Source organism: Chelon labrosus (genome assembly GCF_963514085.1).
Source record: "Chelon labrosus genome assembly, chromosome: 3".
NCBI lineage: Eukaryota > Metazoa > Chordata > Actinopteri > Mugiliformes > Mugilidae > Chelon > Chelon labrosus.
The window spans coordinates 19,541,406-19,568,676 of record NC_140339.1 but is presented as its reverse complement, the minus strand read 5'-3'; the positions used below and the strand labels follow the sequence as shown (position 1 = coordinate 19,568,676).

The 27,271-nt window shown below is 41.9% G+C and overlaps 1 protein-coding gene across 2 annotated transcripts in view; it reads right to left on the bottom strand.

Moving 5' to 3' along the window:
- The window catches only part of nfatc3a (nuclear factor of activated T cells 3a), a 56,024-nt gene that overhangs the window by 8,083 nt on the left and 20,670 nt on the right, over positions 1-27,271 (bottom strand). For both annotated transcript variants that reach the window (XR_014698974.1, XM_084541129.1), the window contains exons 3-9: positions 25,430-25,592; positions 12,237-12,436; positions 11,539-11,711; positions 10,977-11,117; positions 7,342-7,397; positions 7,050-7,176; positions 3,951-5,045 (exon numbers count right to left, since the gene is read on the bottom strand). Coding sequence is in view for 1 of the 2 variants with exons in the window: in XM_084541129.1 (XP_084397255.1) it covers positions 3,951-5,045; positions 7,050-7,176; positions 7,342-7,397; positions 10,977-11,117; positions 11,539-11,711; positions 12,237-12,436; positions 25,430-25,592 (1,955 nt within the window). In the remaining variant the exon portion in view is untranslated. The remainder of the gene's footprint in view (positions 1-3,950; positions 5,046-7,049; positions 7,177-7,341; positions 7,398-10,976; positions 11,118-11,538; positions 11,712-12,236; positions 12,437-25,429; positions 25,593-27,271) is intronic.

The following is a 27,271-nucleotide window of genomic DNA, read 5'->3' as shown; positions in this document are numbered from 1 at the left end:
GGCCGCTTTGTCCCTCCTGAGCTGCGCGGCCAACGACTGAGAAAATGTCCAAGCCTTTATGCGTTGCTTGATACTTGAAACTCTCACTTCTCTCTTACCTCTTGCAGCTCAGACAAAGACAAGGAAAAGCAGCGAACCAGAAAACAGTCAACGGGGCTGTTAGTCTTTACACAGAGCTACTTGGTTTGATGCTGAAGCAACATCGTGAGACAGTCCGTTAAATATGAAACTGCAGCAGCAGTTCAACTCAGAAAGACTGGAAACGTGGGAATATTCCCTTCTTTCTGAAGGTAACTTTGTAATCAGTGGAGGCTGAGGTGGTCCAGTGCATAACCTCTGTAATGTTTCATTTTCAGGATTTGCATATTGATCTTACAAGACGTGCAACTGAGCTGTGAACCCAGAGAGGGTGGTATATTCTCATTTAAGCAGGCTACAAAAGAAATAACCACATTTGCTGATCTAAAAAAACAGCTATTTGGAATCAGAAAAGCTTTGGGTCTGTTTACCACTCTAATTACAAAAATGCAGCCTGAAACAGAAAATTAAAATGTCAACAACAGGAGAGGGGCTATTGTGCTGCACAACATGCATGCGCGTCAACGGCATTGTCAACAACAGCTACAGAAAATTTCAGCCTATTTCAACTCAGTCTGTGCCCTTGTAAAGACAGAAGAACAGAACAATAAGAATATATATTTAAATGACGTATCCGCCGCACGGACGGCGCCACGTTTGATTACATCTGCAGGAGAACGTGTGCCGCTCCCTTTGTCCGTCTCTCTGCGTGCATTTGTGCAATAGCTGTGTCGGTGTCTCTCTCAAGGAGCTCAGGCGACAAGGCTCGGCCTATTATTAACCCTCATGGCCGTTCTCGCAGTCTGAGGCAGCTATGCATTTGGGAAAGGAAGGGCCAACAAAAGGCCAGCTTCTGTTGTGGACACACTCAGTCACACATGTCCTATCCCTTCCCCTCTGTGCTCTGCAAACATAAAAAAAAAAAACAACAGACACATGCCGATTAATTAAAATTAAAGTTAAATGCACCGGTTGGCGGCACAGCAGCTCCAGACTCTGGAAACAAGATGGCACATATTTGCAGGTGTTTACAGGCAAAACTAGTCCACCTATCATTCATGCTATACCTCTTTATCTTACGTCAGAAATAAATTCAAACAGAGCTCCTATTTTGTTTTTTTTTTACTAAAGCACCGACACACCACGCTCCCTACGCCAAATGTTCCAAACAGCATCCATGAAAAAAAAACTGTCTTTGATCATTTTTCGTGAAGGCACCACCCAACCAGACTCAGCTCTGTTTGGATTAAGACATCAAAGCAGTAGAAATACACAAAGCTGCACATTTTAGCGACATTCACCCATGTCCCCTCACTGCTTTGTTGAAAAGTTCCTTCTCTGCACTGTAAAGCATAATGAAAATAAACCCTAACTTTCCATTTGCTGCAACATTTTGAAACAAGCTACTTTATATTCATTCAATATTCAAATTAACTGCAGTGTTCACAATAAAAAGAAATAAATAAAGAAATTATTCCGTGCGCACTTCAATCTCAGATGCCAAATACATTTCAGATTGAATGTCTCAGCTGAGTGACCCTGCAGTGGGGTTGGATCCTGAACTTGTCTGTCCATCTGTCTATCAGTCTGTCTTCTCACCCCCCGCGTCTCTAGCTCTACACATACACAACCCTCCTCAACATCAAACAGACAAACACAATATCGCTCTCTCTCTCTCTCTCTCTCACACACACAGACACACACATAGACATACATCTCAAGCAAGCTCTGCCGTGCGTCACACGGGCCATCTGCTTTCTAAACAGGAGCAGTTTTCTACACACTCACATTTGTGTTACACCACTGACACAAGTCTGTGATACTCCTGCAGTAGCTGACGCTGTGTTTGATGAACGTACTATGATGCCGTGCCAAATAATGATTCCACGTGAGAGGTTGTGTTTCGTCAGAAATAATAAAGCTATAACGGAGCGTTGACTACAAGAAGAAGCGGAGATCATGCGCTGAAGGAAATGAAGATGGTGCAACCTCATTCTCAAAACGTGCAATGCCTTGAAGGGTGACATGTCGATGACAGAAAGTTGGTTTCCACTGTTTCAATCACACGGCAAGCCCCAAAGGTCAAAGACACCGCATTAAAATATAAATGATTTTATGCGTAATCACTCAAAAGCAACCAGTAACTCATATTTATCGTTCATGCCACATGAATTTATGTGCCCTCATATGTTCGCGTTTGTCTCCACCGTCTGACCCGTCTGTCGACCAAACTGAAGAGAAAGTAGTCTAATTAAGAGTGCGTGCTGCGACCTCCTAAAACTCAGAGCTGGGTGAAGCTCCACGTTGCTACTTCAAAACATGGCCCACAGAGCTGGGCTGGCACAGAAAGCTATTTTTAGCCACAGCCTCAAAGGGAGATCTTACATTCCCGGCTGAACCGTGTCACTCACAAACTTTTCTCACACTTTTTTTTTTTTGTAAGACAACGAGTGCAGGCAGCAACTTTTGTAGTCACTGTATATATACGTACTTGTGTTGAAGGGGAAAGACTGAATCTTGACTGAAAAAAAATCTGAGTTTCGTGTAGAGAAAAAAAACTTCTGCGAAACCAGATTTCTTGCGTGCATCGAAATGAGGGTGTGAATAGGGAGATAGTGGGTATGTGTATTTTCGGGTGTTATGCACTGTTGAACCCCGGTGGCAGTTGGGTCTTTCACACATGACTTATTGACAACCACTGTGTTAATTAGGCTGACCCGCACTAACACACAATATCACACCTCCCTCACACAGCCTTGCCAGGGTACTTATTAACCCTAAATCTTTAGGACCCTCATTTGAATATGGCAACGGGGTTAACAAAGCCGGGCAACGCTCCGAATGACAGATAAGAAGACTCAGGACTGTTTGAATTAACATATTCTACGTAGAGAAGTTCACGGGTGAGAGGAAAAAGGCGCTAAATGCATGCGCTGACTTCATGGTCAATTGTTAAGTCAACAAGGTCTCCTGAGCATCCTAATTAGACTTGTTAACGCAAGTAAGCACACGCTCACGTACACTCAAGCACACACAGGATGTAATTACTGCAGCAGCGCACGACCGTAGTCTCTGTGTTCCAGCGACAATCTTTGCGAGTGACACAAAATGACGCAATCCTCTCCCCTGTTCCACAAAGCCAAAAAATTCAAAGTGTAATTAATCTCCAAACTGCTGCCAGAGACACAGAAGCTTTGCAGTTCACAATTAGGCCCTTTAATATGATACTACAGTTATCAGTCCTATTGTGTCTATGTTACCCAACACTAAGTCACAGGACCCCTCAGTAATGAACTTGTGTACACAACTGTGCCACGCAATGATAGATGAAACGCTATATCACGGTTATCAAGCATCAAGGTTTCAGCCCCTTGAAAACGCAACAACTGGTGCTCTGTATTGTTTTACATCATCAGATACAAATTTGTCTTGTGCGTCACATATTGTAGGGTAAATTTAATCCCTCAGCGGTGCCTTTGTTTCAGACTGAAAATGAGATTGATCACAGATGGTTGCGCTCTAAATATCTTGTGTAAAAGGACAGGGTGAGGAGGGAAAATGTGATAATGAGCGCAGAAGACTGGACTGGGAGACAACTGAGGAGTGAGAGTCAGAGATTTATAGTCACACAAGGAGCGAGACAGATTTATGTAGGTCCGGAAAGAAGCACAAGAAAAAGAAAAGAAAGGTCGATGGAATGAAGTGGGTGTCAATATCTGATGACCTTGTCATAAAATTTAAATCAGTTTCACCTTTTTAGCTGTCATTTTTTCATGTTCTGGTATTATCTCAGAGGCTGTAGCGACATTCAGCAGAAGAAAAGCACTTTCACAGATTTTGTTTTGAGATAAACATGACACCACATATCTTACCATCATCCAGTGTGATGTCCTGCAGGCCGATCGAGCGGAAGGTGGGCTCCCTTTCTTCTGGCTCCTGCTTAATGTTCAGCCTCTCCCCATCTGAAGGGAATGGCCCCTGAGGGCTTAGAGGATGAACCAGAGTTCCCACTGCTACTGGGGACAGGCTGGTCATGACTGGGCTTGTAGCCTGGGGAGAAGGTTGTCCTGAATGCTGCTGTTGCAGAGCCCCCAGAGGACTACCACAAGAGGTAGGGGAAGATGAGGTGGGAGACTGGTAGGGCAGCGAGTGGAGCTGAGGAGAGGAAGGACCAGAGTGGGGAGAGGGGATCATCCGTGGAGGAGGGGCGCTGGATGGTGTGGGACAAGAAGCTGACCTTTGACCTACTGGGTGGTAGCTCAATGCCCTCTGCAGCTGTGAGGAGTGTGGCCCTGTAAGTGGGTGCCCACCTGGAGAGGGCACCTGGGTGTGATTCGGGGAGCAATGATAGCCTCCGAGTGCGTGCAGATGTGGGGAGGAGGGGCTGAGCAGAGGTTGTTGGCTCTGGGGGGATCCACAAATGGTGTTGGAGGCTGAAGAGGAGGGCGCTGATGGTGAGGAGCAAGGTGAGGAGGGGTACATCATTCCCATGCCCATCGGGTGCGACGCTGTACTGGGGCTCTGCTGAAAGGGCATCCTCTCATAGCCCTGAGGAGGAAGGCTGGGCTGGCCATTGAAGGGCAGGCTATGACCGTGGCTGTGGCTGTGCTGCATCGGCTGGTAGGACGGCCTTGGAGGAGCTGAAAGAGGAGCAGGAGCTGGGCTTGGGTGGAACGTCATGTGGCAGTCAGCAGGGGCATGGTGCAAACTGTGGCTCTGGACGTGAGGCAGGTGCTGGAAAGACGGGGAGCCCAGGGATGAGCAGGGAGCCTGCAGGGGTAGCAGGCTAGGTCCGGAGCCCGTGGCCAGGCCGTGAGGGGAGCTGGACAGAAGGTTGTCCGATGGGTGGCCCTGCTCAGGAGAAGGCAGCTGGGTGCGCACCAGACTGGCAGCGTGTGCCAGGGGCATGGAAATAGGGGGTCCGGCAGGAAGGTCCAGCTCTTCTCTGTGCTCCTGTTTAACCATGACTAAAGCATGAGAGGTATACAGAGAGAGAGAGAGAGAGGAAGAGAAATATGGCAAGAGAAGAAAGACAGGATGAAAGAGAAAGAAACACAATGTCAGTTATGTCCATCAATCAAATACTGCAACAAAAGAATGAAAATCATTAAATCTATAAATTTGTCAAGTCACCACATTGCAGCATTGACATTGCTATTTTTGCTTCAGGTGCAGTAGTCCAGAGACTCCAACTAACTTAAACAAGGAAGTAGATGTTTCAAGTTTTTCCACATTCTCAGTCCTCTCTAATTCCCTCAATCTGTGCCTTTAAAGCTGAAATATGTCTGCTAAATCTGGAAAAAAAAGTAGGCCAAAAGAACCTCAAAGCCGTGAGCGCAGTCCCTGAAATGTATGGATTGCGAAATAGGTCTCCTTCCAGATTAAAAAAAAAAAGAAAAAAGAAAAAAACACCCGAAAAGAGAGAGTGCCATTTTCATCGCAAATGGGGCCATTCCCTTTTACTGTGACAGCTTAGAGCACTGCTATGCCAATCGGTAACCTATTTCCCAATCTGGTGCCTTGTGACAGTGAGTTTTATTTTTATCCAGCTCTGAATCAGAGGGAGAGCATATGTTGTCAGTCTGGGTGCCATCATGTGAAATGTTGTGTGGGAAGAGGAGCTGAATGCCCCCCAGCCCATATCAGACCAACAGAACAAACGAGTTCACTGACTGTGCCCTCTACTCACCCTGACATGCCTCTGGGACTGAAAGGCAAGAGGCACTGAAAGGCCAAACGGGAGTTTATTCTGGCTGAAAATGGAGCCAGCGGATATCAAGGGTAAGAGAAGGGTGATTTGACTGAGCATTATGTGAAGACTGACAAATACTCAGTCTTGCCCGACAATGCAGGAATTAAAAAACAAAAACAAAGCACGAACTGAAGTAATTTTGTTCTGAAGGTCTCGCTACAATCGTGTGACATTTTCTGGCAAGTTTCTCAGAATTCATCTCTGAATTGGGCCATGGCCCCCGTAGCGGTGCCCGTGATAAAACATGAAACACGGCTGATGTCTTTTTTTCTTTTTTTTTTTTTTAGCCACAATAAAGCAGGCGGTGTCCGTGGTGACAGTAGTGGTGTCAGCAACCCAGCTTGACTGACAGAGCAGGGTTATTGTACTCTGCTCTGATTGGCTACCCTAATCTGACAACGGGGAAAACAGGAACCACTTCTGCCGAGTGGGCGTGCTTGCAAACAGAAAGGCTGGGTGGGTGGATGGGCAAGGCCGCTTGTGCGCATACACAGATACACAGATACACACTCACACGAACGTACACACTTTTGCGGTGAAACTTAAGGTTTGGATGTGTTGCACAAAATGCTCACATGTCATTATATTCCGCCAACTGTGTTTTCAGTTTGACTGGCTTTAAGAGGAAAAAAAAACAACAATAACAAATATCAAATAACAAGGCATGAATTTGATTTTAACAAAAAACATTAAGGAAACTTCAGGATACAAATATTATGAACTCTGTTTCCTTGATGCAAGAATAAAAAATAATGCATCAAACCACAACGACTGATTGTCTATGTAAAGTAAAAGTTTCCTGGACGGCAAAAGATTAGTATCATAAAACGCAATGCAAATGCAGAACATGTGAGAAAGAGAAAAAAAGTCTGGTTTGGGAGTTTGAGGTGGCTTTGCGAAACAAACAGTTGGCAGGTGTTTATGTTATTGTTAGTGGAAGAGCTCCCTCTAAACCACAGCAAGGCTTTCTTTGGAGAAAGAAAAGAGAGAAACGAGGTTAGTGAAACCCCTGTGGAGAAGCACGCTGTCTCTGCTGTCAGTCAATCCCCTCGTCATTTGCTCGGAAGATTCACAAAGCAGCTAGCAATACAAAGCCAGAGTCTCTTAGTGTAAATGTCTTCAGCACTGTAACAGCAAAAAAGTTGAAGTTCAGCACTTGTAAGACAAAAAAAATATATCTAGATTCAGGCTGCCAAATTACAAGAGCCTTCCAACTCACCTGAAAGGTAAGTGAAGCGCTGTGACTGGCTCTTTTTCCTCTTGCCATTGCAGACGTAAAACTGCACCTGGACAGCCGAGCTCACGGTCTTACTGTGGTAGGGAGGGACCTCCACCACAATGCATGACTACAAAAACAAATGTTACAAAATACATATATTATCAGCATACACTATTTGTCATGAAGCACAGCACCATTTGCATGCATTCAAATGTAAATAGTAGTATAAAGTTGTGCAAATATTACAGAAAAAATGGCAGTTACACAGGTAAATTAAAAGCCAACTACTTACGCCTTGAGTTTTCTCACGGATTATTTTGGCCTCAACTTCCCATTGAGGTCGTCCATCTAGAAAGAATAGTTGAAAACAAACACAAGGTTAAATGAATAAACCATTGGTAATCCCGAGGTGTCTCATAATCATTTACTGTACATACTACAAACTCCCTATTTTTGTTTATCGTTCCTTCTTTAGTTTCACTTCAGTAATAAGTGAATAATCAAACTCAGTCAGTCTGGCTGAAGACAATATAGTAATGTTAAACTATTTATTTAGTTTATCACATTTTCCCTAACTGACAGCGTACATGCAAAGCGACAACTCAAATCATTGCACCTTATACACTGTTAAAACCATACATTCTTAAAATCAGCATAAAAATGAATTTAGTTCCACCTAACCAACACAGAAACAGCGATGAACCCATGACACACAGGATCACAAATGACTACAACATTTTAATTAAGACTCTTTTTAAGTATGGTGTTGCTTTGTCTAGCTTGCCCCATCTGATGACGCTCCCTTTTCTATTTTCTTTTTTCCTGAAATGATGTCAGCCTTCAGTGCTTTCTCAAACAGAAAGTACTTAAGAACCACGTGAGGCTTCAGAAAAAAAAAGCACACAATTTCAGTTTGTTCTCCAGAACCAAGAGACATCGAAATGATAGTTTTTAAAAGCCCAGAAGCTCCACGGAGAAAATCGCAGGGGCTATTTAATCGTAATCAAATGTCCAAATATCCTGCTGTTTGTCTTGTCTGGTTAGAATTATGGAGAGAGCAGTGGAATAATTGTATTTATTTTAAAATGCCTTTACACGCTGCCAGGCTTCTGGCTAGAAAACATCCTTTCCAGTTTTCCTATGAGGGATCTAATTATTTGGCCAGACATCTTAGGGGCAGCTGCTTGAATGGAAGCAGTTGGGGTGAAAACACTGACGGGGTTACCGTGTGGAAGAAATCACAGTCACTGCAGCATGGAGAAGAATAAATACTTTGACAACTAAACTACTGAATAGCCTCTCAGCTGAAGAGAAATTATTTGCAGTTGTCTTTTTCGTGGTGCTCACACCGTGCCAGTATTCTGCACCTGCATGGCCTCTTCCACAAAACCGAAAGGATTCCCCCCAAATACCACTTTGAGGCATCTGCAACAAGTCTGCAGAGAGGCCTAGCCTATATGTGGATCCTAACAAAGCAAGCACTCAACTGTAAGCCCTGTTGCATTTAAGCTATTCAGCTTTTACCAGAAGCATGTCTACTGTAACGTTAAGTATGTGATTTACTTGTTATGATCTCACCAGAACATGAGCCTTAGGTGTAGTAATCCACCGGCACATTAAGCAGTCATAACCCTAAAGAGATTCTCTCTATTGTGAAGGAAGAGCTTAACTTGTTGATGACAGAATATTTTTTTCCAGCAAGCCATTGACCTTGAACGTCTTTGCAGCTGACAGCAGTGCATTATTGCAGCTTGTTGACATTCAACAGGCAGGAGCAGGGGCCCCACATGCTCTGTCAGACAACAAGCACCGACAGGAACCTCATACCACGCTAAGGCAATGACTTGGACCATCGAGACACCCCGCGCACCCCAGTCAGAAAGGAAAAGTACGTACACCCACTGTGCCGGAAGATCGAACGAAAATAAAGAAATGTGATTACTGTTTATGTTGCAACTGTGGGTTTTTACTTAAAGCCACAGTGGTGTAGGTTTAACAACAACACAGCCCCAGAGTACCCATGCTGTATTAGTCACTATTCAAGGCAGTCAGCGTTACAGCCTTTAAAGCCGAATGCTTTGTATAAACATTCACGCTTGTAAAACTGAACGACTTCTACCAATTATGGACTTATTTAAACTTCACTGTTTGATGAAGTCTAGTAACTCTGAAGTACTAATCTTTTAAGTTAAGGTTTAATGTAAGAACATAAACTGTGTGTGTGTATGTGTACCTTCTCCTAACAGAAAAATCATTCTTGGACTAGTTTATGTATAAATACCGTGCCACTAAATCTCCAGGCTCATACCATTACCCTTTATTTGTCTTACTTGTCTTCTTTTTTATCCTCTCTCACAGCCTAAATGCTACTTTTCAAAGGACGGTTAATTAACAGATAAACTTTCACTTTGCTGTCTTTGATCAACAAAAAAACGGAAAGCAAGAATATTAAAAAAGAATTTACAAATATTCTTGAAGGTAAAAGTCTTCGCTGTGTGAGCTTTTCAGCATATTATCAACTGCACATTTGCAACATAAAGGAGGCTACAAACAGAAATCACACTAAAGCTGTGCACACCAAAAGACAGCGAGCCTGAACAACTTCACCACAATTTTTATCTGGATTAATATCATCTTCGTGTACTCAGTGTAATAAAGTCATCACAGAATGTGATGCACTGATGTGTACGTGCTACAATAGCCCAGTATCTACAGCTCTTTGTGAATCTGTTCTTGTTTTTCAGTTATGAGATATGGTGGAAAAATATCTGTCATAACCTCTCTTTCTTTCCTTTCCTTCCATTCCTATACTTACAATCAGTGCCTTCTTGCACTAAAGCGGGGGGATTAGTCATGATGACTGGGATCATTCACACAAACCTAATCAACATCTCGTTTCCTTCATATTGTTTCTGTCTCCTCGCACAGTCCGCTGTGCACCAGGCTTTCCTCCCGACCCAAGACGAGCCCCTCCAAGGTTTCCACTTGCTACTTCTCTATGCCATGCTTGAGCTGGTACACCTCAAAGAGTGAAACGCATTCCTCTGAGCAGATTTTTTTTTTTCTCGAAAATGGAACAGAAAGGCTCTTGCTCGCAAAAGCAACACCGTCAACTTTTTGCCATGTGTGAACTTGATTCTGTTGCTCTACGTGACAAAGGTACCTCGGGCAGGCAGAGACTGGCTCAACAAATGTCATCCATTTAAAATTTCCATCCCAAGTACACTATTACACTACTGTGTACAAAATAGAGAAAGGATAAGTAAGAAAAAGTGTGCAACTTCAAAGAAACATTTTGAACAAGAATTTTGACTAAGTGATCTCTTTAGGTATTTGTTAAACAGATCTAAGCAACCTCTAGTCACCAGTTTTAGGATTCTACATTCTTGAACTACAAACTCCCAAACAGCAATAGGTTTACTGACTGCAAAACTCGTTGCTTAATCTAGATGCAGCAAAGGTGCATCACATAAAATAACATAACAAAACATTTTATTATGAAATGATGACATTACTGAACAACTAACATAACCGGTTCCGTGTTTCATAATATGCCTTGGGGGAACAAAAGACGTGTTGAGACTAAGATAATGATAGATGTGATCTGCAAACTGATGCACACACGTTTAACAATGTTGGAACATGAAGTCAGGAGTAGCTTTATGTATTTCTTGTGACAACAGAGGTCATATTCTAGAAATAACATGAAATAGAGACAACATTCAGTAATAAAAGCTCGTAAACTAGTCTTAAGTCTGCAACTGCAACACAAAAAACAGATGCAAATGGTAAGTTAAAAGTTTTACTTGTGGTTCCTTCAGTAAAAATCTTTCCGGCAATGATGCCGTATATTGCACACACAATTGGTACATGCTGTTTCGGCAGAATTGGCTCAAGGAAAAGCTGTTGTGTGGACATAACACTTACCAGGGCCTTTCTCCAGGAAGATGACCTTGGACTCTGGGAAGAAGTTGGAGCCACTGATGACCATCTCTTCTCCCCCGCTGACCAGACAGCTGGTCAGGTTGGATTTCTCAACTTGGGGCAGTTCTTGAGCTGAACGCTGGGCTGGGAGACATGCAGAAAGGGTTGAAGAGAATGAGGATGATCATTTGCTGAACTTTGTTCATGTGATATAAGTGGACAACGGCTTGTAAAATCACACGATTCAATGTGACATGTACTCAGGAACAACAAAAAATGCAGCAACACTGTAAAAAAAAAAGGTAAAATCTGTCTTTATTGTGTTGTGTGTCTGTGTGTAGCTTCTCGGGTAACTACTAGCCTCGAAGGGCACAGACAGACATTTACATTTTTAACATTTATCGGACGTTCTTATCTAAAGTGACTTTCAATGAGAGCAAACAGTAGATTAAATCAACATCCTAAATCCACAGGCCGCAGTCATGCTAATAGAGAAGTGGGTGTGGAATTTTCTGAATGAATTTGTTTACGTGTGGGAAACTCAGGTTAGGAAGTAGACACTCACAGCACTCCACAGGAATGGAGGCAGCCTGCAGCGACAGCACCTTCCCGTTGGGTTGAGGGATGTGCACTCTGAACACCACGCGGACCCGTGTGTTCTTTCTTCCTATATCCGTCTCCCCCTTACGCAGCTCAATGTCTGAGTTCCGCAGTTTAAGTATGCCGGCACAGTCGATACTGCAAGGTAAAGGGAAAATGGTTGGCCCTATATAACACCACCAGGATGGCAAGAATCGAAAACATATTTCAGTAGTAACGGCGTAGGAGTGATAAAAACCAACCACAAGCCCAGCAGGGAATTGGCAATGAGAGGCAGAGCTATAAGTGTTGACTCGCAAATTAAAAACGCCAGTGAATATGATTTATTGCAACTGTAAATAAGAAAATCCCTACCAAATCCCAATCCTATGAATTCCAAAGTAAATGAAACCAGAGCTTGTATAAATGTATTCATTCTGGTGTTACTGGATCATAAATACATTAATAAAGTTTGTTTTTCTGCTCCATGGGAAACCCTCAAATTTTCCTCCTGCGCCCAACCCTCCTGTTGGTTTAAATTAAGAAAATCTATGAAATCCCCATTGGAAGATATTACTACCATGTATAATAATAAAAGTGGTTATTTTTCATTGGACGGGACTTCCTTCACGGTGGTAAACTCATAACTGATTAATGTAAACCTGAAGTGTTTCTGACATCTACCTGGCTGACATGTTGTTTTCGGGAAGGAGTGGAATTTCGAGAACTTTGGTGCTGGTGACCACAATTTCTTGGCTGGCCGTGGCTACAGTTTTCCCCGTGATCCGGTGCACCTGGTAGAAGGCGTGTGGCCTCAGGTAACGGTCATCTGCTGTTCCGATGAACATCTGCAGGTTGACAGGCTTCTCGCTGTAGCCAATGAGCTGAAACATGACAACGAGAGATAGAAAAACAGAATGAAAACAGATGTGAGTCCTTGGGTTCAAGAGGGGAGGTGTGAGCAGAGGAACACTCTTTTTTATTTCAACTGCATTCAGAAGGCCACGTTTTTTGGAGGAAAACTAAATGACAGATGACAGGTCGAAGGTGTTGTGATATTTTTGGCTGGGCCACTGGAGATTCATCTGGTGCTTTGGCCTCCTACCAGTCTGACACTGATGTTGTCAACTAATAGCAGCTAAATTTCCCCTCTGCCTTTTCTCATTAAGGAATACCTGATCTCTTCAGTTGCTTCAAGAAAAATTATCTACACCAGCTATCATGGAAAACAAAAGGAATACAGAAACCACGATTATGATGATTTACAGATTATAGAAGACAACAAAGGTTGTCTTGTTAAAGAAAAAAAAGCGATGTCATCAGCCGGTTCAAACCAAGTGGGCACCGGGCACCTAGCAGCAGCTGCCATCTCCGTTAGCGCCTGACTACTGGCACCCCGGTTTTTAAGATGTGTTGCACACTGAGTAAAGACAAGAGGACGATGGAGAGGAGGGAGGGCTTTTCTTCCTCTGAGGGAAAAGACAAACATGCACGCCACACAATCCCACTACTGTTGTAATGTTGTACTTGGCAGACTCTGTGACGACAGGATGGCACCCCCACCCCCACATACACACTCCCCCCATACTGCCCTCATAAACCCACACCTCCAGCTCAAATGGAGGGCAGCCCGTTGAGGCTAACAGAAAAGAACAAGGCCATTCATTGCTGTTTCACCCCAGGAACTGCCAAGCCTCAGCCCCACCACAGCTGGCTACTGACCCTTTCCTCCCTGCAGGTTTGCGTCACACACCGCTGTGTCAATGTTTGGTACAAAATGTTTGGTGCACGGACGGACAGAAAGTGGGTGTAGCTTGGGATTTGTCATGAGCTGTTCCAAAACTAGCTCAATAAAACGACTGAAATTGCTTACAATGAGGCCTTGTAAACATATATACCTGAGAAAAACAGCGAGCAACCGAAGAAATGTGTGCATGGTTTCAACTTTCACTGAATCCAAATTAAACTCTCCTAGTTAGCAGAAGCATTTTTAAACACATTTTATTTCCAGCACCGGCAAAAGGTGAGCAGGAAGTAGAGATAGATTTAGTGGTGGCATGTGCTAATTTTTGCATTTCCCTCTCATTCGCTCTTGCTCATTACTTCCGAGACAGTCGCCTGTGGGGAAAGAAGTCAAGGTATGGGGGTACCTAGGTTGAACCAAGCTGTGGAAAAACTGAAATATGCTGTGTTTACAATGGGCTCTGTGAGAGGACGAGCCTCCAGAGGCAGATACTAAGCCGACAGGGCGGTGGAGCTTAAATCCTCAAAATGATTCACTGTTCTGTGCCGAATAAAAACATTGTGTCTAAAAAAAGGGTTTTGTTACTGAACTCAACAAGGATCCACTGGTTCCTAAAAGAAAGCTGAACTGAAAATAATGCAAGGGGAAATACATATACTTCTGGCTAGTAAACAACTACTTAAATTCAGTTAGGAGGTGCACAATTACCTTAAAGTAATCCTTTCTATATTTTGTGGACAGAAGAAGAAGCAGTTAAGTGACATCCTCTGCGGGGCTTTGCTTAAATCCTATAATGAGCATTTCTCAGTCACTTCAAATGTCAGAAATCTATTAGTGGAGTAGCTTGAGTCATACACAGGTTTAAGCTGAGAAAAGCAAGTCCAAGCTGGCTAAACTAGCAGAGCCTCACACTGCCACAGCTGTGAGAAAAGTCACAGGACTTGTTAAACTGTCATATGCATGGTACTGAAATCTAATAATGTATGCGTATTAAACTTAACAGGGTAAGACATCTAATTTTTATTGTCCAAAAGAGTTGTTGTATTTTCAAAACTTAGTGTCATGATACAGTCAAGCAGAATTATGGAGGAAAGGGAACGTTGACTAGTACTGCTACTACTACTACTACTACTACTACTAATAATAATAATAATAATAATAATAATAAGGAGTAGAACAAGAAGAACTTTTGAGTTATTTGGGGGATTTTAAAATAGAAATTTCCGACCTCATGGTTTAGCTAGTTCTTTTGTAATATATTTTTTAATAAAAACTCCCTGCCCCAAGGCATGTTGCCACTCCTCCACACATCCTCCAACTGTGTTTTATAACTGTTGAGCGACGGATTAATTACTGAATGACTAAACACATCAGTAGTTCTCATTGCTTCGAGGGGCGTGTGTTTGTGTTGGTTCTTCATGTCAAGAGGAGACAAAAAAAAAATCCAAGTGACACTATCCACAGAACTGATGGCCAGACAAGACAATTTCCTTCTAAAACTAAAGCGCATGTACACCTACAGAGGCACAATGTATTGTTTTTGTGAAATCAAACATCTAAATTTCAACTGACAGGCATGGAATTTAATGAGGCAATTCCTCACTTTGTTTCTCACCATAACCGATGTCAGTCTGGAGTCAACACACCGGATGTCCAAACTACTAGATGTGGCACATGAAATGTATTCGGAAGGAAGTTGGACCAAGGAACAGCATGAGGCCCCTATAATAACCAGTAATGGGTTCATCTTTAAAAACCACATTAGATCTTAAGAGCCACATTAAAGTATAAATCCTGCTTGTAACAAGCTGTCAGGTAATTATGCACCACAGCCTGATTGGATCCCCGGCTTTAAATGACACAATTTTTCTGGATTATAAGAAACGTGGAGTCAAAGGAATCAACAGTTTTGTGGTCTGTGTTGCTTGTTTTATGATCATGTCTGAACACCGTGGGAGTGAGCACACACAGCTCTTGCACATGTGTCTGTATGCATGCATGCCTGGAGTGCACATTGTATGCGTGTGTGTGTGTGTGTGTGTGTGTGTGTGTGTCCATAAATCAGGGCATGTTTATTCGCAGCACCATGTGTGTTCCAGACGGGATAAAAAGAGTTAACAGTGTCTGGAGGAATGTATCTGTGAGGGAGGACAGACAGGCATGAAAAAAAAAGCAAACTGAAAAAGCACAGAACAAAAATAAATTATAGCAGAGTGGTGTTTTATTATACCAGCGCCAATGTAATACCTGAGTTTATTTAAATTGTTGAGGATTAACACATTTAACATTGTGTTAAGTAAACTGGAAGTCGTATAAGATTTATTTTTCGAGGCTGTCAGTTCTGCTAAACTATCACCATAAAACAAAAAGTGACTCCTTTTCTTCTTTCCTCCTATTTACACCCTTCATCTTTGCGTCTTTCTGTGCCCTCTGATACGAGAGGGATCTGATGTGGAGCTGAAGTGTTGACAAACACACACTAGGCAGGCCTGGAGATCTCTCCAAATCAAATAATCAACTAGGAAAACCTCATTAGACGGCCAGAAAGAAAAGGCTCACTTCAGACGTCCCAGTGAATCAACACTAACGGCCAAAGAGAAGAGAAACACACCACATGTCTCTCTGCCACAGTAACAACTGTTACAAAAACACCGCTGTTTTCTGTGTGGTGTGTTTTTCTGTTCTGATATTCTCTCTCTTGATTTATGCTCAGCACGTGCCTCTAGTAGTGGGAGCTGTGCAAAATAAAGTCACTGCAAATGGGGAGGTTTAGTTTTCCACTATACCTCAGTCTGATATCAACAGATTGTCACTGGTGCCAGACTTTCCAAGGCACTTGGGTTCCCGACCCAAACACTATGTTTTACACAGTTTAAGAAATAATTATAACCGACTACACTAGTATCACGACCTTCTTAAATTGTAGTGTAACTACACTTTGGTAAAGCAATACCTGTAAACAGCAAGACATGTAAATAAGCACACACGGGTTGTACCATTTTCCTGGCACAGGAGGCTTCTCGACAGTGCACATGACACACACCCTTGACACATTTCTGAGTCACCTCTCCTTCACCCCCTAAATCTATGGTTGAGTGTGAAATACCGCAGGGGGGTGGTCTCTGCACTTTAACTCCTCACCTTTTTGCATGTCCAGAGTGCACTGATGCCAGCTGGTCAGTCAGCAAGTAACTCAGCCCTGATAGAGATCAGTTCTTATATTAAACCCCGGTGACATTAAAACTGGTCACATGACCCCAGGCGTATGTCCGCTGAAGCATGTAACTAACTTCTGACTTCTAGCTTCTGACTGTGGATTGAGTTTAAGATAAACCTTCCCCTTAAAATAAAACCACTGGATACGGTTACATACTCAGCTCCCACTAAATAGTCCCCATTTATTTTTGGCCTTCATCTGTTCCACTGATCCAGTAATAAGGCAAGCAAGCTGAGGGGAAAAATATATTCCATCCCTGCATACGTGCGTAAAGAGGCACACCAAATATTTAAAAATTAGCTTAAAAAAGAAAAAAGAAAAAACTGTTTTGTGATTAAGAAATGCTGTAGACTACTGAAAGGAATGACATCCTCTCCTCTCTGCAGTAAAACACCGACTCCCTTCACAGACATGTGCTTCATCTATAACAACCTGCCCCTTGTTATTTATTTGTATTTCATTTTCTCATTTTATTGACTTCTTTTATTTTTTATTATTTTTTATTCTGCCTCTCCCCTTCCATGACTTCCTTCCTTCCTTCCGTCTCTTCCTACTTCTTTCCTTTCTGTCACTCTCTCCTCTATGTCCTCGCCTCTCACCTAACTCAGCTTCAGCCCTGTGCCGTAACTTGACACTTTCTCACAGTGAGCGCCTGACTCTGCTAAGTTGTTTCCCTGTGTTGCTCCACTGTTGCCATGGTGAGACTCGCTGTGTGTATGCAGGAGTGTGTGTGTGTGTGTGTGTGTGTGCATGAACGAGGAACTCCGTAGACTCACGTTGATGTAAACTACAGCACCGAAGCTGCTCTTGTCGGAGAGTGTGTGCGTGAGTCAGAATGTGTGGATTTAAGCGCACTGACTCTGGTGTAAACTGTGGTCCTTAGAAAGGTTTGTGATGTGTTATTGAGACAGAAAGAGACTCTGCGTGTGTGTGTGGTGTGTGTGTGTGTGTGTGGTGTGTGTGTGTGTGTGTATCAGTCTGGCTTACGTGTGTGCAACAGATGTAAGAACTGGAGAAACGGTGGTCAAGGTCACGAGATGGCCCATTTTATCTGGCAGTGGTTTCCCTGGTGTGGCAGTGTGGCACCACGGCATGGGATCTATGGACACACACACACACACACACACACACACACACACACCACAGCTCACACAGGCTTGCTGTTTGCCCAGCACACTAGGGAGGGCAGCAAGAGCCAGGGGGCCGGTTGACTGTTTGTTTAAACAAGGTCAATACATGCGCACAATCATGCGCGCGCGCACCCACACACACACACACACACACACACACACACACACACACAAAAGCATTTACTGTATACTGCGTGAGGCTGTATATGGCCTTGCTAGACTGGTCCAAGCTCAATTCCTCTTATTCCCCATTCTGTCCTCCCCCACATTCACTCTAGACACACACACACACACACAGACACACACACACCTCTGTCTCCTTCTCCCCCTCTCAGCAACTGAGAGGTTGCGCGCTAAGCCTGATTACAACAAATGAGAGCCAAGCTTCCAACATGTTTACATCAAATACAGCCCCGGGGCAAGGTAACACTAGCTCCAGCCAGTTCACACAGTGTAAACCGCATGGCTTTGTATTGCCGTCTGCATGTCTTCCCATTGTGCCAGCCAGTTTACTGAGAGAGTCAGAGCCCCCGAGTGAAAGACAGGCCTGTTAAGGTATTGCAGAAGCTTCAGGATGGCAGACAGGAAAATGGTAAATAAGAAGAAAGAAGGCAGATGAGATGGACAGAATAACAGAAAAGATTAGAGACACCGAAAATGTGAGAGTGAATGACAGAGACAGACAGACAGTAATGGGGTCATGGCCGTGAATTCAAGGACTGGGATCAAAATCATTTAATGCATCCAAGCTGGTGGAAATATAAGGCTGTCTTGGACAGCTTCAGTCGTATTCGCTTTCAAACTCGTGTCACAAGACACCAGAGCTTCATTTAGATTTATTAACTTTAGCAACAGGTTTAAAGATGGACATAGTATTTTGTCTCTGTTAATTTTCCATATATGTGTTGTAATAGAGCACAGGCTTATTTAGTGTTTTTGTGCTGTGTAGTGTGCGTATGTGTGTTTTTTATTATTGCATCTGACAGCCTTTTTCTGTTGTGTCTGCTCGTCTCTATCCGTGACCCAGTCACTAATACCAGAGGGGCTCCTTATATTTGTGTGGGTGCAGCAGCACTCAAATAAGCTGGTTAAATACGCACAAGGATACCTCAGCCTTCAGCCAGCCAGAGAGGCTTTGGACTTATATGTCTCCTAGCAACAGGTGTACCGATTAAGGTCTGCAGCTAGCCCCAGAGGAATGGCCAAAACAGCCAGTCAGAGACACAGTCATCCTGCAATGTACAATTATATTAAAAAGGTCAGATAACCTGTAGTTTCATCATATGAAGAATTATTTTTTAAATGTATTTTATTTAATGCCACAATGTTTGTTTTGATGTCTGTAGAATGTGCACTGCATAAATACTGAGCTTGTTGAGTTTGTATATTTCTCTGGCACCTAACATATTACAAGAGAGGGATTTTGTTACAAGTTGCCTACCTTGTTGGGCTTTACATATAAACAAATGGCAGTTGTCCTCTTAGATAAAAGTCCCACAGACACAGATGAATGACCACAAAGCTACACCGTGACTAATTAACAGTATCATTAGCACTCATTGTCAGCCTTTGCACAGGAATACACAGCATTCCTCGCAGAACACAGTGCTGTGAATCATGTATGTCAAACAAATGTAAACACCGTCATGTTTTATAGTCATTGTTTGTCTGGCTACCAGACTATTGTCAGCCATTAATGAAAGCCCTGTCTCTCATTAGATCACTGGTCAATAGCTGGTAAATTCTCTCAACTCATTCTCACTAGTTTTAACTGACTGAGTTAGTCTCAAACTGTGGTGTTATGTTTTATTACCCACACAAGAGAGAAATGTTTGTGTGTTGCCAAAGCCCAAGTTACAGTGACATAGAATACACAACGCAACATGTCAGTGGCGTAATATAATGCACCAATGGCGTAACATAACGCACGTCGCATTCAAAGTCACAAAAATGAGCGTGTGCACAGAAAGCACTGGCTCGCGTTATCTTGTGGGATTAGAATAATAATGTAAATTTAAATATTTCTGACAGTAGGAACTCCTCAACGATTCATTTGCCCTTTATTTTCTGTGGCTAAACTTCTTAACAGCTGTTACATCCTGTGTCTGGAGACCATAACTACAAGTTATACATCCCTGACCTAAAACTGCTCCTCATCTAAGCCATTTGGTTCTGCACAGAGTATTTTTCATCCAAGCCAGTAGGTGACTAAACAGAAACTAGGAGACTGAAATACTTCCCTTTTTCAGAAAGGGCCTGGTTTCATATGTTTGTATCAAAATCTACAAATCAGCAATCTTGTCACAGGCATGTGAGTAAAATGGTAAATCCTTCATAACTTTAAAGAGAGAGAGGAAACTTTGTGATGTGTGATTATCACAGCATAGGACTTAATCAGGTGCAGTGAATCCATTTTTGTTTTGATTCTAACAGGCTGGCCTTTTTATCATCTACTGCTTAAAAAAATAAACATTTTAAAATGATCTTTTCACATAACATCATTCATGATATTCAAAGACTCTATGGCAAAAGATAATCAAGAAAAAAACACTGTACCCTCATAGTTTGCAGAAATCGGTTCCAACCAGTCAGAATACACATTTAAAAACTTTGCAGTTTGCAACACAAAATAGAAAGATGGCCCAACACAAAATGTTTCAAAAATTGTATTTGTACGTACCGTATTTGAAAGCCTGAAAGTTCCCTACAGCAGCTGTGGCTACATTAGCAACATGCCTGCAGTCATGAAGAAACTCACGTGAGGCATCAACAACTTCATCGACCTCTACAGAAAATGAATTAACTAGTTGTGTGCCATGATCATCTAGATTAGAATGAATAAACTATAGACCAACTGATCCGCATGATTCAGGAGAGGCCAGCTTGTAGGTCTTGCAAGTTTTGTAGCCTTAAAGCTCATAGTAGCTCTTTCAGTTTCCCAGAAGAGTTAATTCCTTTCATGCAGGTGCAGATAGGCAATCAAGCAACAAAGTCAATGCTGGTCACACATAGGAAAGAGGCCACTGATGCCTACAGTACATATACAGAGGATATAAACATAGACATTGTCGACTTTGTAAACAAAACAGCAACCAAAGGTTTGCCTACTTTTTGTTCGTACATTTTATTTTAATACGAGACATTATTTCAGAACACATTGTTGTGCTGTGTAGTTTTTTTAATTTTTTTGACCAATTCCAAGGCCAAAACAATATTATAGACCAAAGTGGTGCAGTCAATTCAAAGGAGCTAGATAAGCAGATCCCCTGGACTGTTGGCAGTCCATGAAAAGTCTTTCCCAAAGTGAGTAAAGTGTTCTAAGGCGTGGCGAAAACAGCGGTGTTAGAAACATTCTGCTTCCAACCACGTAACAGAACAAGGCAAACATTTTTAGATCTTTAAAAACTGCGCCACCTCCCCAATTCTGACATTCTCTTGTTTTTCTGCTGACACAGCAGCTCAGTGGTGCACAGATTTGGGCAACGTTGTGGTCACAAAAGGAAGTCATCACCACGTCCAGATGGCAGCTATGGCGTCATCTGGTGACATCACACCACCAGAGTCAAGGTCCCACAGAGAACAGAGTATGTGCTGTACAATTTATAGAAAAAAGCAAATACTAAAAGCTTTGAATGTGCAGCAGGAAATGGCACAGAAAAGAACAAATGCTCACAGCGGCGCCCATAAGTGACCATTTGTTTTGTAGACACTTTGTTTTGTATACAGACGTTTCCATAACAAAAGGGATTATTAATTTTTCTGTTTGATTTCTGCACTGCAGTGTTTGAAATATAGTCAAAAATGTCAGAAATACATATTTAAATTATGTGGCAGAGAGGCTGCAATCTCAGATGCTGGGACCTGCAACAGTCTGCCTCCAGGGAACAGCTTGCTTCACACCAGCAGGGCACCCGGGAAATATGATATACGCAAGCTTGTTAACGGGCTCTAGTGGTCTGACGCCCTTCAGTTCAATATATGGTACACTGGGACAAAACAATGGCAGAATAACTTTGAGATTCTCTCCAAGAAGGACAAATGTTGGCTTGCTTGTGCTTTTTGCTTTTTTTTTGTGTTAATTTTAACATAAATCTTATATCCAGCATCTCACTGTGTGTTCCTCTGATGACCTCAAACAATAATACAGAGCACTGTGTGCGTGGTGTCGGTTTTTGAAGTTAATGTGTTTCTGTAAAAACAATAATGACATCACAGGGTAAAGAAATGACCTTTTCAATGTGGTACTTTGTGCACAATGCATCAAAAAGAGGCTAAGACGACTACCAACAGAGAAGTGGATGTTTAGTAAACACAGGCTGACTGTTAGACCTGCTGGACAACTGATGATACTATCTATAAACACGCACAGCACAAGACTGCGGTTAGTTTAATGTTGATTGTCAATAATTTCAGTGTCTACACTGAAGTGGGTAGCATATTAGTTTCCTAATAGTATTTTTATCACTAAAAGAGATGAGTCCTCCGCGGTTCAACACACAGAAAATGTGTAGTAATTGTCTGGATTTGCATCAGCTTGAATACAGAAACAGAGTTCCTTAGTTTCAAATCATATATATTATAAAGTCAAACACACAGAAAAAAAAACTGACTTGCTCTTGCTCACCTCATTCTCGCTCATAACTCATTCACCCACACACTTCTCTCTGTGCAAAGAGCTCTGCAAACCACTGCCGATGACAAGCAAGTTATCTGTGTGCTTCGCTCACTCTCTTTGCTCACTCTGTCTGCGACAACGTTTGAACAAACTGAATTGTAAAAGTTTGTTTCAGGAGAAAAGCATTTAATTTTTTTTTTTTATCTTTTAATTTTCATCACTAGTAGAGGCAGCGTAGTGCTAATGAAAGCAAAAACCAGAGGCTGAGGCAAATATCGACAGTGATGTTGGCGATATATGTGGACACTTCCTTACAATAAACAACCCATAAATTTGACCATTTTAAAAAAATGTGATCGTGTACTGTGCTGTGCTGCTTACTGATAAATCTCATTTTCCTCATCATGAAGTAAAAATAAACATAACACAATACATAGATAGCGTTTGCACGGAATGTGGCAATGCAGCACCTTCCTGCGGGGTTGTGTGGCAGTGTGGGTGTGTTTGTTTGTGCTTTAGAGCATTACTGCCATGAAACTATCAGAAACTCGTAACGGACTCAGCTCACTTGGTTCTGATTCAGCTTCTTCCCGCATGGCAGCTTTTTTTTTTTTTAACTCACTTCCTCCATTCTTCCTGCATTGCCGCATTCCATGTGAATAATCTTTTTATTCACCAGCAAGCATGCATCCATGGTAAGCGTGTGAACACTGTCCTATCAGATGGAGCCCTGGATACATGGGAACTGAATTCACACCATTTGCCAATACAATTAGATGTAATAGGCTAGTAAACCTGACATCTACGGAGACTTATCATCCACTATTCAGTTGTTGCTGGAGATGCTTTCAGATTCTAATATATGTCTTGGCCCAACAAGAGCTGATAACACAATAATATAAAAGAAATCACATAAACTCAGTAAACTCAACTGCAGTGACTGTCATGGTCACTCATGCACGGGTACAACAGAATGAACTCTGAAACTGCCCTGTCTCACCAAAGATATATGTTCTCAAGTCACTAGCTACTGCAGGAAAAAGGCTATAACCAAACAATTCCCTCTGGGAATGAGAAATGAGGACAAGCGTGGCAAACACTCAGCTGAAAATATTTGACAGCTAAATTATGCATCGTCACATATGGCAGGCTTGAATCTTGGTGTAACTGAGGTTGAAATGGTTAATCATTGGCCTGAAATGAGCCTGCATGACTGAATGTATGAGGACATAGGCTGTTTCTAAAGCAACAAATGGCAGTAGTCTGAACATCCATGTTGTTTCAGGAAATTGTGTGTCCACAACTGTTCAAGTGTTGCATTTTACCGTAAATGTTAGATCTTGCATTAGCCTCGAGTCCTGCTCTAGACTAATTACTACTACTACTACTACTACTACTACTACTACTACTACTGCAACTGCAACTTACCACAAGTTGCCATCACCCAATAAAAATCAAAGTAATAATAATAATTACACACAAATTCAGTCCTAGTGGGAAAACAATTAGGACTGATAACATACCACACAAGCTGTGTAGAGCTTGTAAAAATAAACAAAACTAACACTGCAATCAAGTTTGCATGATATACTGAGGTTAGAGGACTGTACGTGGCAATGACTGGACAGGAGACCAACCGTTCAGTCTGAGTTCAGCCATTGTTAGGTTCTGCAACAATGGCTATGGCCCAGCATCAGGCCCTTTAATCACACACACAAAGAAAGCTTGTCACTGGACCTTGAATAATTAATGAGACTCAAATCTTCTGCTATTGCTCTCTCTCTCTTTTTCTAAAGTAGCCATAGCCCTATGAACGCTCACCTAGTCTCTCACAGGTGCTATCCAATTACAGACCAGCTGACTGAGCTACAGTGACAGCTCTCTTGCCTGCCTGTCTGTCTTCCTGCTTCAACAGGTTGACTGACAATCTTGCTGTGGGAGAGGATCCCTGTGACCATCTACGCATGCAAATGTGTAAAATTAAACCTTAAATCTAATGCTCATTCCCTTCGACACATGAATCCTGCAATGTGCTGTTGTTAGACGCAAACCATTAAGTTCTATCTATTATCTTCTTTATTTTTCCCCTGAAGCCTGCAAGGGTTGACATTGTGGCTTTGTAGATAAACAATGGGAGTGGGATGATAAGTATTCTGTGCATTAACAAACAATAAAAAAAAATTTATATTGGAAGAACTAAGCGTAAGCTTAAAGAAAGATTAGCAGAGCACAAATATGCTATAAGAACAAGCAACCACCAATATCCTATGGCTCTACATTACAAAAAGGGCGAACCATGGAAGTAGCGACACTCTAAAAATCTTTGGGATAGAACATGTTAAAATATCACCAAGAGGGGGGGATAGACTAAAAAAACTGTTGCAGAGAGAATCCTTTTGGATTTATACTCTAAAAGCTAATCAATACCCTGGCCTAAACTTAGAATTGGATCTGTCTCCATTTTTGTAAATGACTATATGCACATATCAATGTTTTGCTATATGTATCTATCTACAGTATATTGATATTTCAAAGTGTATTGTGATGTGGAATGTGTTATTGCACATATTTATCAGATCATGAAATGAATTTAAACCTTTTCCACAATGTAACCTTTTTCTGTAATTTGTCTTTGGTAAAGTAACTTGTTGCGATATGTATCTATTTATATTGATATTTTAAACTATCTTGATGTGAGAAGTGGTAAAATATTGAAAATGTGACTTGTCTTATTTAAAGCAACTTGTTGTAATTGCTCTCTGACAGGTGACACCTGGGCAGATGAGCACCTGTACTTCTAGGTCATGTGACCACATGCAGATATACAGCATGCAGTCTACAGACTGCCATTTTGAATTTGCCCTGAAGAAGGCCACAGAGGCCGAAACATGTTGGCATTTTTAATGGATAGCCAAGATTAAATAAAGGCTTTTTAATTTATATTCCTTGTGAGTGCCTCAGAATTAATTTATTTGGGAAACAAAAAATAGTCTTGACTTCTGAGGAAAATATAATGTCAATGTATTATTGTATGCCTAATATATAATTAAATCTGTCTGTGTTTGGGAAAGGTCTTTGCAGTTTCTGGTCAGTTACAACTACAGAATTGTGAAGGGTTGCCTAAAACTGACCAGCAGTATGTGTCACAATCAAAACATCCAAATTCATTACCTTCACGATTGGATGGCCACCAGATGAAGCTTTGACGGCTCCTCGGCTGCCCTCAGTTTCATAGTGCGCCCTGTGGTGGGCTTTGGGTTGCACTTCTATCTTGAGGTCATACTGGCCAAACTGGCTCGGCAGTGGCCAATCTAGAGGAGGCAGTGAGGAAGTCCTGTGGAAGGAATACCACAAGCACGCACACACACACCCACACAGAGAGACAGAGGATGTTAGAGGTCTGGTAAGAAACTCCTAAACCACACAATGTTGTGTACCATATTTTGTGCTTAAGAATGCTCTGGAAAGATCTGCGGTCTGTAGTACGCAGTAAATGTGAACAATCTCTCTTAAGACTGTGAGAGCAGAGAGGGTGCAAACAACACTATAATGGTCATTCATAACAGAATTCCCCTCAGAAAATCTACTTTGGTATACGTATATTCATATTTTCCATATTTCAAATTATACTGTAGAGATATGTTAATCATGTGACATCACATTGTAAGTTCAAGCAGGACAACCACTCAACCTCAACATGGCTGATGACAGCAATGTGTCTGAAAACATTTAAAGCATGATAATGGTGGTTTTCCCCTTGCATGGACTAACGTGGTGTAATAGGTGCAAACTGGGGGTATAAAATGCTGTGTGCTGGCCCCATCAGACAGTGAATCACTGGACTACCCACATGCATCAGTCCTGTTCTTAAACATAAGACTTGTAATAGGTCATGTTAAAGCATAAAGTGTGAATCATTTCCTAAGGGGACTTTTCAATCTGAGTCTTTACCCATTTGCTGTGTGGGTCAGTGAATGGGTGGTAGGACAAGACTGTGTCAGACATTGTGTGTGTGTGTGTGTGTGTGTGTTTGTGCGCATACTGTACGAGTGTAAATTTCGTGTGCGGTGCAACACAGTGGCTAGCATTGTGTGTTTTTCCTCCCTGCCTCTTTTTTTTTTGTTGTTATCTGTGTAGGCCACAATCATATTTGAACAGCTGCACTCAAAAATAAAACACTCAGTGGCCGTTTCCACAGAGAAACTGGGTCTCTCCATCTCACTTCATTAGCTCAGTTTATTCCCAAAACATTTTGTTAACACTAGCAGCAAGAATTAGTATCAACAATGCTGAAAAGCTTTTCTGTTTATTGCTGTATTTCTTCTTCTTGTTTCTTACTTTTTCTTTTGTCGGCGATGATTTATTTAAATATATTTGGGTACAATCCTTAAAAAAATAATGATTTTAGAGTATAACATTCCACACAAAGTGTATTTCATTGACAATGTGCTAGAAAATATGCTTATCATTAGCTTTGTGTCATATTTGTCTTTGTAGTAAAGTAGTTCCATCTACTCAGACGTTACCTGGCTTGTGAAATTCACTTGCTATTCAAGTCATACACAAAGCTATTCAAGTAATTTTTCATTTAATATTTCTACCAATACTTACTACTAGTAAGTCTTTCCCCTTGTTACATCCGTGTTGAACTAAAACAGTACATATATGTTTAACTTGACGAGGTATTAGTCTTGACGAGGCTTGTATTGTGGTACAAGCCACAACATAAACCTTTGTCATGTCTTGATAGTACAACAAGGATTTAATCATGATCCAAGAGGCTTACTGCAGCATAGCACAAGCTATGTGTATGTCAATACAGGTACTTTGTCTGGTAGCAGGTGGAAGTGCAGTCTTTTTTTGTTTATTTTGTTCTTTTGGTAGTACAGCACTTCCCACAGTTAGTAAAATAAATGTGTGTGTGTGTGTGCCCATGTGTCTGATACTTATTGCTGTGTCTGTCAGTCAGAACTATAGGCGGCTACAAGTATGAGTTGTAACACACTGGATCTC